The sequence below is a fragment of the Netta rufina genome (genome assembly GCF_964035555.1).
Source record: "Netta rufina genome assembly, chromosome: 12".
Taxonomy (NCBI): Eukaryota; Metazoa; Chordata; class Aves; order Anseriformes; family Anatidae; genus Netta; species Netta rufina.
In genome coordinates, this window is record NC_140135.1 from 20110715 (window position 1) to 20120225 (window position 9511).

Sequence of the window (9511 nt, forward strand, 5' to 3'; positions counted from 1 at the left end):
TTTAAGCAGAGAGGGGCCGAGACAGCAGCGGGACAAAATCCCAAGCGCTCCATCCACCAATGCCCAGCCCAGCCCCGCTGCCACCGCAGCCTTCACGCATCCCACACCGCGACCCGGACCGTGACCGGGATTGGGACCAGGGCCAAAAAAAAAACCCCACGGATCCCTCTAAAAGCAGCCGGGCGGGGCAGGCCGGGCCCAAGGAGGGTGTCTGAGGCCGTCTGAGGCCCGCAGCCATGCGCGGTCCCGCCCCGGCGCGGCTGCGCGGAGGGGAGCGGGGCCGGGCCCGGAGGCAGCAGCACAGCGCCGGCAGAGGGGAAGGGGACGAGAGCGGCCGCAGCCAGCCCTGCCCTGCCCTGCCCTGCCCTGTTTGGGGCTGCCGAGGCCGGCATGGAGAGTATCCGAGGGGATTCCGCGGCTGGGGGTTGAGGGGGAGCGGGAGGGAAGCCGGGGGAGGAAGGGGCGGGCGGCGCGGGGTCGGGGAGCAGGGTGTTCCTGCTGCTTGAAACCGTCTTGATACACACACAAAAAAAGGTGTAAAAACTGACGGAGGTGGGAGTAACCGAAGGGTGGTGATGGGGTTTGGCCCTGCTGGGGGTTGTGGTAGGGGCTGGGGGGTGGCTGTGGGGTGGCGGCTGCTCTGTGGGGCAGGCAGGATGAGGGGACGCTTCTCCAAAGCTTCAGGATCCCAGGAGGCCCAAGCTAAATGCCCACGCAAATAACCAAGGAAATAGTTCAGGAATAAGCTGCTCTGAATGTGCCTTCCCTGTGTGATGGGTGTAAGCGGGGAGCTCACGCTGTGCCTGGTTGCTCTGGTCTCTGACCTGGCGTGTGCCTGGGCGATCACCCCTGAGGTATTTTCCTGCTTGGGAAATTACCCAGGCAGTGACTCAGTGCTATATGTGTACTGCTGCGGAAAGGGGTGCTGGCCTAGGTTTGAAAACAGCAAAATATAAATACAAACGGAGATTTTGGTTTTACCTCTGTAGTTACCTTGGTAGGTGCATAAGGTGTATAGGCACATTTGTCACTTTTTTTTGTAACCTACTTGTGATTATTGGGCAAGGTAACAAACATCAACAGACTTCTTAACCTCATCAAGTTGCTATTGAAGCTCTAAGATGTGTGGCTGGACTGGAGGAACAATGGCTGTAGAATAACTTATACGTTTAAAATATTAAACCTCGTAATGATCAGCTTTGTGTTTTCAATTAACTGTTAGGCATCTTAGTATTTGCTACATTTTTCTCTGGGGGTGTCAAAAGGTGTCATGACAAAAATATAAAACATCTATAAATCTTTATGCTGCTTTTTTTGTTGTTTGAGAAAGCTCCAAAACAATATCAGTCTTTCATCAACAGTGCTTTAAAAATGTGTCATTGTAAGAAAAATTTTGTGACACATACTTTGTTGTCCCATGATAGTTTAATGTGAATCATTTAAATCACTGTGAGAGGCAATTTTGCTGTCTTAGAGCTTTCATCTTAAGCATAAGTTGAAAATTAAGAAAGTTTCTCTTCCAGACTTAAGCATTCTTCCCCAAAGTGTCAGGTGACAACCATCAGGGACCCAGAAGGGCTCACGTGACCCGGGGATGTGAGGCTGCATGAGCAATTCCAACCCGGGATGGTGTTGTGGCTGGGAAGGACAGCCCTGCCCCGCACCTGGGTGCGGTCAGCCAAGCCAGTTTGCTCTTACCCTATAAATTATTCTGTTGTACTGGGGCGGATCCAGGCCAGCAAACTGCACTTCCATTTGCTGTGCTCTTCCGTATCACTGAGAGCCAATGAGTCTGGGTGTGTGAGCGAAAGCTGGCAGAGTAAGGCTTTCATTTTCGCTTGGGGTTTGTTTTGTTTTATCCATCTGTCAGAACTAGGTTTGCAGTGAAATGGAGCCAGTTGGGACCTGAGCTGCTTCCTTAAGGCCAGTGATTTTAAAACCTGTATGATGTGTCCATATAAGTTATAAACAGCTTGATAGGTCTCCCTATTGTGTGAATTTCAAGGGCTTAGTTAAATTGTGTTCTCTAGGTTTTAATATCATTAATGGTATAATGCTGGGTTGGTAGCACTTTAAACAGGAGAGCAAAAATACTACAGTGTGAGGGTTGATCATGTTCTTGGACCCTTAACTTACACTGCAGAGCATCTGTTTAATTTGAAGTTTGCTGCAAAGGAGCTCAACAGAAACTCAAAAAAATGCGACAAAGAAGAAAAGGCTGAGAAAGCAAAAATTAAGAAGGTAAGCACTGACTCTGAAACTTGCTCTTTAGGTCTTTTGTTCACATATTATAGCTGAAAAACTTCTAGTGTTTTGTTACCATTTTCTTGGTATGCATGCTGATAATACTGATAGATGCTTGTGATTTAAATTACACAACTATAAATCTTCCCATATTAATAAGTATAAGGATTCATTTATTAAGAACTTGTAGCATTTACTTACTAAGAAAATTGTCTTAAATGTATTCCGCTAGGGGCTTATTCTCAAATTTAAAAATATATGATTTTTTCAGCTTGTATTAAAAGGGTTTATGAAGAGGTTCTTGAAACTAGTTTGTGAGTCCATGAAGTAGTAAAGAGAGACCCTACATTCATTTGGCTATATTTTTGTCATGAAATACAGCCACGCCAGCTGTATCTGTATTTGGGTCTTAAGGCTGAAAAAGTTTTAGGGAAGAGAAACTTCCTGTAGTTTTGTAAAAACCTCTACTTGAAACACATGCTGGATGCTTTAGTGGGGAAAGTTAGTGGGTTCGCATTTCAAAGAAGTTTCAGAACTATTGTTTTGTTTGTGTTTTCTCCTTGCCTTTTTTTTTTTTTTTTAAAAAAAAAAGTATTGCGATGAATCAATGCTTATTTCAAAAATGAAATAGGATATTTGGAAATTGTGTTCACAAAGATCAAGAAAAGCTAAAATGCCTTTTTTCCCCACATTTTTAAACAGGCAATCCAGAAGGGTAACATGGAAGTTGCACGAATACATGCAGAAAATGCAATCCGACAGAAGAATCAAGCAATTAATTTCTTGCGCATGAGTGCCAGAGTAGATGCAGTAGCAGCAAGAGTTCAGACTGCAGTGACGATGGGCAAAGTAAGTCAATTTTAACAAATCTGTTGAAAGAATGAAACCTCTGATCCTCTTAGAAGTGACATAATTCGACCTATAATGAGTTGAAAAGTTTGAGCTTTTCAGATGTAGCCATTAGTAAATCAGGTACTGGAATTCCCCTGGCAGTTTTCCTTTAGAAATATGTTGCTATCCTCCGTGTTTGTAGCTTGTAACTCCTTTTGCCTGTTGTTATTTATGTTCCTAAGGAGATCTTGTTCCCTTTCCAAATACATACAGTCCTATATGTGTAGAACTAGTGATTCCAGAGATCTTTTTAGCTCAGGCAGTCTTTTAAGGTACACTGCTGTATTGCTCTTCAGCCAGAGAGACTGTTCTGCCATATGATTTGTGTACCAATTATATCCCTTACCATTTGACAGGTTTTGGGACCCTCAAAAGTTAATGCCATGTAGATCTTAGTTTGTAGTGAGTTTCTGTTCAGAATGCATATTTCAAGCAAATGAGTGAACTTATAAAACGTCAAATGATAGGAGCCTTAACCAAGTGATATGTGAGATGGCAGTAATGTGTGCCCTGCTATTTGGTACTGTAGAAACTGGACAGAAATAAGAGAACTTGGTAAGGAACTATTTATTTTTCTCTCTCTGTAATACATTTCTTTTACCTCATTTCAGGTAACAAAGTCAATGGCAGGGGTAGTTAAGTCCATGGATGCCACTTTGAAGAGCATGAACTTGGAAAAGGTAAATAGAAACTTTTCATGGAGATGTGCATCAAAATCAGAAAGGGAAATGTACACAAGTTTTTAAAAAGGGGAGTTTCAAATTAAAAGGTTTTACAGTGAGTGTGGTAGACCTGGGTACAGGCTGCCCAAGACAGTATGGTTTTCAAGTCCCAGTACGGGGTAGGTGGAACTTGACTGGATGGGGCCCTTACCAGCCTAGAGCTGCAGGGGTAGGTCAGCTTCAGAGTCCCTCCTGTGTGAGGGGTGGGCAGAGCTGGGGGGGTGAAGTGGTACAAATTGATCTCCAAAAGCTGCTTGCAGCCTTACAGTGTGGTTCTAGTTTTACCAGTTGAAATGTATTTCTTTTATGTTAATCTGCAGATCAGTGATTTAGTTCTTTTTTTTTTTTTAAGATATCTGCACTAATGGATAAATTTGAGCATCAGTTTGAAACACTGGATGTTCAGACACAGCAGATGGAAGACACAATGAGCAACACTACTACGCTAACAACGCCACAAGTAAGAAGAATAATTTTTTTTAAAAAAGTGATCTTTAAAATTCCAATTGTCTAAACTGTCTGCTTCTGTTCATTCTGCCTGTTTTGAGGCACCAGGAACTGGAGCATTTTCACTTTGTTTCTTTATGATGAAGAGACAAGTTCAAGTTACAGTCCCAAGTGTCGAGGATCACATGTATTTTACTCAATTTCACTTTTATCAGGCTTTATTTTATATTACATATTGAACTATCTAACTCTGCTATTGACCAAGCAGTATTTCAACATGTTCTTAGTAAACTTCTTAGCCAGAATATGTTTTAGCATTATATAAGAAAAACAAAATATACTGCAAGAAAATCAAGTTTTAATTCACTGATACTAACAAAATGATGTTAGTCACCACCAAATTAGTAGTAGCATGTGTAATGAAAATGTTGATCAATACCTTTATATATATTTACTAAAATTCTTAAACAATACTTGAGATAGTTAAGAATACCGGGATAGTTAGCACCCATCCCCTTGTGCTGTTCCACAAGATGCAAAGAGCTATTTCATCAGAAATTCCATCAGATTTTTTTTTTGGAGATAATGCTTTGTAAATAAAAAAGGAAATAAACCTAAACCCAAATCCAGTAAACCAAATGTATTGAAGATAGGCTTTATTCCATGTTGTGCGAAGCAGTGTTTTAGTAATTCATAATCAGCAGTTGATAGCACTTACCGTATTCAGGTGTATGTTTAATTTTTTACAGATAAGTTTAATTCTTTGGAAATGGTTATTTTTTGTTCTGTGTTTTTTTCAGAAGCTAAAGTTCAATGGGCTTTTAACAGACTTAGCTCTGCTGCTCCTTTTGAGTTCATACAGGGCCCTCTGGTGGTTAAAAGCACTAATATGTTCTGTAAAGGACATTTCCCTTTAAATCAGTTTAGTTAAAAATTTGTTCTCTCAGGATTGAACAGAACTTGTTATAAACTATGGTGATACAACTGAATGGATTTTGTTTTCCTTTCTCTAGAACCAAGTGGACATGCTTCTACAGGAAATGGCAGATGAAGCAGGGTAGGTAAAATGTTTGACTATTTTTTGGGTAGGTCTGTTGGTTCCACCAGCCCTTCCAGGTAAACACAAAGATCAGATACCAATGCTTTAAATGTCTGTCTCAAAAGCAGCCACGGATCGCTATTTTCCTTTCACCTCTGGGCATCACTAATTTATTGTTTAGTTGCCAATATTTCATTCTTTTTTCACTCAAAGCTACTATGAATGCTGATAAAGCAGATGGTTGGGCAAAGGCCTAAAATCAAATTATGTCACTTGTCATGTCAGAATTGTGTTATTTGCTTGGATTGTTTTAGCATTAGCAATCCTTACGTTGTTTCTCCACACTATTCCCCTTTTTTTGTCCTTGTTACCACATTAGAACTTCCTGTAGTTCTGTTCTTACTGGTTAAAGAAATATTTCAGAGAATTTTGCTTTCCTTCTTGGTGACACTTAAGTTGGAAGTGCCACTCGGTTGTCTTAAGGACTCATTTTTAGTAAAAGTTGTCTAGGCTTCCTATCTTTATCTCACTCCTATGTATACTGTGTCCAATGCATCTTTGCTAAACTGAAATCTTGGTCAGTCCTGATTGCTGGTTGGAATACACGACTTGTGTTCTTGGTGATGGAGCTAGTTTCCTGGTCAAGCTGCCTAATGACCAGAATTGTGGTGGTTGTGGGATACTAGTGACCTCACGCTATTGCTCACAGTATTGCTCAGCTTGGTGATTATTGTACTTACTGCTGTGTTTTATTTTCCCATTAACTATAGTCTTGATCTGAACATGGAACTACCTCAAGGACAGACAGGTTCTGTTGGTACAAGCGTTGCCTCAGCAGAACAGGTAAGTTAGTTTCAACAGAAATCAATGTTTTGTAGAGAAGTGTGGGACAAGAAAAAATGCTTCACTTGGTCAAAACAAAAATCAAGCTTGCTAAGTTGTAATTAGATGTTAGCTGTCCAAAAGCAATATTGTGTAGTTAAGGCAGTCATATAAGCAAAACAATTTTAACAATGTGTTTGTCTATTTAAGGTATCCACTAAGTTCAGATGTTTTTGGATGGTTATTTCAGACTTCCAAAAAGCTGACTCCATTAACATATTCAAGGCAGGGAGCCTCCTGTTGACTAATTTATGTAAGAGAAGCTGCAAATATTCCAAATTATTTTTAGGTTCAGTTTCACCTTGCATGTGACCCCCCAAAAATTTAGGCCTATGACTTAGTCAAGGCTGCATCCAAGAATGCAATTCTGTAAAAGTTGACTTAAACTTGCAAAGATCATACATGGAAAGTTATCCTTATGTGTTATGTTCTGAAACTCCTTTCTCTGCTAGAGATCAGAGAGCTATACTGATCTCTGGTCTAATCTGCTATAGCTGCTCTGAAGTAAATCTTGTTCGGATGGTATGAAATTATCTCATATGAAGTCATAACAAGAGATTGCTCGACCATTGCAGAACTTTCCAAAAGTTAATTTTCATATTGCTGATAATTGGTTTCTTTGTTTTACACTTCTGCAGGATGAGCTGTCACAGAGACTGGCCCGCCTTCGTGATCAAGTTTAAGTTAAACAAAGCTGCAGTCTGTGTACATGCTTTCAAAAAATCCTTTCTGTGACTAACCCTTCACTACAAACGTGGCTTAGGTGTTTAATATTTGTAATATAGGGTACTGCACTCAAAGCTTGCTCTTCTTTCTAAATACATTGAGTAATCCAAAAGTATCAGCTCTCTAATGTCTTTTTCTGTACATTTTGAAGTTGATATATTTTTTGCAAGCTTTTTTCACAAAATCAAGTTGATATTCTAAGTCAGCTAGCAATGTTGGCACATTCTAGCTGAAAGAAAAGCAGAGTGTCATTGATATATATTTTAAATTATGAAGTGATTTCTTTTTTTAAATTATGGAACTGTTTATGGTTGGAGAACTGATGTATTCGGTTCCAATGATTGTACTAGCCAACTTTCTTACGCAGCCAAACTCCTGGAACACAGAGGTGGACAGTGTGGACTTCATGAAAATACTCTTGTTAAAAAAAATGAGTGGACTTCAGTCTGTGGTGGTTTTAGTATTTTAAAGATACAGTAATTGTACTGAAGTTAATGGTCCGGCTCAAAAGTGAGTTACCAAAAGCTATTTTAATATAATCGGGAACTTGTACGGTTTCATCACTTTAGTACAGGAGGAATAAAATATATTTTTCAACTCTTTGTCAGTTCTGTCAGCTTGCTTGTTTAAGGTTGAGTACTCTAGCTTCTCCTATTTGCTTTCTTCTCGGTGTCCTGAGGTGCAGCCAGTAATGCCACTCTCACCTCTATTTTGACCAACATAGTATCTTGCTCCTGCTGATAAGGAGCTCATGCTATTCATTCTTTTTAGGTTCAAGCTGAGAAACCATATATGTAACTGAAGCCTGCTTTTCTTCATTCTTTGTCATGCTGGCTTTTTATTTGGTCACTTAATATGCAAGAAAAAAATTGGTGATTGTAATATGGCAGAAGGCTGAAGTATGGAATAAGAAATACAAAAGTGGTTTTCCTCAAGCTCACATCTTCACAGTCCTTCATCAGTCACAGTCCCAACCCTGGCTGCTGTAACCAGGGCACTCACCCAGATCAGCCTTTTCTCTGGTCTGGTGTTGGGGAGAGAGGTGAGAAGTGGAAGGGTAAGGTAGGGCAGCTCTGCCTCAAAGGGGCAGGCTGCTGGATGTGTGCATCAGTTACGTTGGATTAGGAACAGCCACTTCATTTTGTAAGATGTGGTATTGCTGTCTGCAGGTGGAGTAATGTGATTTGGAATATTGCAGTCACGTCTGGAGAGGCTAGTTTGTTTTAGTTATCCCTTCACATGTCTGCACAGGAAGAGAATCTGCTTTCAGTAGCTTCAAGCTCTTGCTGCAGTTGTGAAGTAAAGAAATGGTTGTAGACATTTGTAGCAGAAACCACTTGTGATGTGTTGTGATAAGCAATGGTGTTAAAAATCTATTTCTGACCCTTTGGGCTCGGTTTGTTTTCTATTTGTAGGGATGAGAAAGGTGTATAGCACTAGGCTTAGAATTAGTTCTTGATTCACTGGTTTTCAGGACCACATGGGTTTTTCAGTGTTGGGGAAATATGGGTTAAAAAACAACTCAGCTTTTTTAGTCGAGATTTTTTCAGTGCATGCAAAAATGAGGAAACATTTCAGAGCTGTTTCAAACTGTTCTTGATGCATTACTCTGGTCACCTTGCAGGTCTAGCAGGCTGCTACATACTGAGGTATTCAAGGCTACTGTAAAAATAAGATACAGAAAATAAGAGAGACAATTCCACAACATTTCAGGTTGTTTTCTCTCTTAGACCAGCAGCCTAGATTAAAGTGGTCTGTTTAAAATGCGCTCTTTTCCCATGTTTACACTTCTTTTCAATGCAGCATTATTTTAAACACCCTTGAGTGTTCCTCCTGTAATTAGGGGAAACTGGAAGGTGTTTTAGAAACCATGTACTCACAACTGTAGTCTAGGTACAATCCTTTAAAACGATTAGTAAACATCTTAAGAAAGAGACCATGTAGTACACTTTTCTTGCTAGCTACTCCTGAATAGTGTGACAGAAACATAATGGTGTATCTATGCAACCAAGTTACCCACGCCTGTGGAAGCTGCTTGTGTGTGCCTTTGCCTTAGTGAACTTTTTTTGATGTTTGCTTACTTTACATCTTATGGCAGCACTATTGTGTAATAATTCCTCATCTGAATTTATTTTGCAGTTGCTTGTTGTTAAAACTGTACCATAAAGTACCAAGGCTTTCAGTGTCTGATAATTAGACAACTCCAGCTATCTTCTCTGGCTTATTTTGTGTTTTTTTTTTTTTTTTTTTTGTGTCTTTTTTTTTATGTTAATCAATATGCTGCTTTGGGACTGTTCTTGGTCTTTATTTGAGGGGGTAGGCAGCTATTCTCAGGCCTCATGTATTTGATTTTCTGAGTATGTTGCCTTGCCTTGAACCTTGGGGCTTTGGAGGAATTTCAAAACAGAAGGACATGAGACTGATTAACTTGCTGCAAGAGGAATATTAAGTAAGCTTCGTTATCTTACTGGCTAGATGCAGCTTGTTTCATAGTTTGATCTCCCAGAGGTCCCAAGCTGAACGCTGGTACCAGAGTAGTTTTTTGGATCTTTTTAGGGAT

General features: G+C 40.2%; 1 protein-coding gene across 1 annotated transcript; it reads left to right on the top strand.

The window, feature by feature from the left end:
* Positions 1-258: 258 nt before the first annotated feature.
* CHMP1B (charged multivesicular body protein 1B) lies at positions 259-7553 on the top strand. The gene is made up of 8 exons (XM_084294391.1): positions 259-397; positions 2144-2241; positions 2947-3093; positions 3747-3815; positions 4210-4317; positions 5318-5361; positions 6114-6186; positions 6864-7553. The coding sequence occupies exons 1-8, from the start codon at positions 391-393 to the stop codon at positions 6906-6908; spliced, it is 591 nt and encodes a 196-aa protein (XP_084150517.1). The 5' UTR covers positions 259-390; the 3' UTR covers positions 6909-7553.
* Positions 7554-9511: the final 1958 nt, after the last annotated feature.

What these genes read in the sequence shown, in the direction of transcription:
- CHMP1B (XM_084294391.1), top strand. An exon ending in CTGCAGTGACGATGGGCAAA is followed by an intron (nt 3,094 to 3,746) that starts GTAAGTCAATTT and finishes ACCTCATTTCAG; the next exon opens with GTAACAAAGTCAATGGCAGG. An exon ending in GAAATGGCAGATGAAGCAGG is followed by an intron (nt 5,362 to 6,113) that starts GTAGGTAAAATG and finishes CATTAACTATAG; the next exon opens with TCTTGATCTGAACATGGAAC.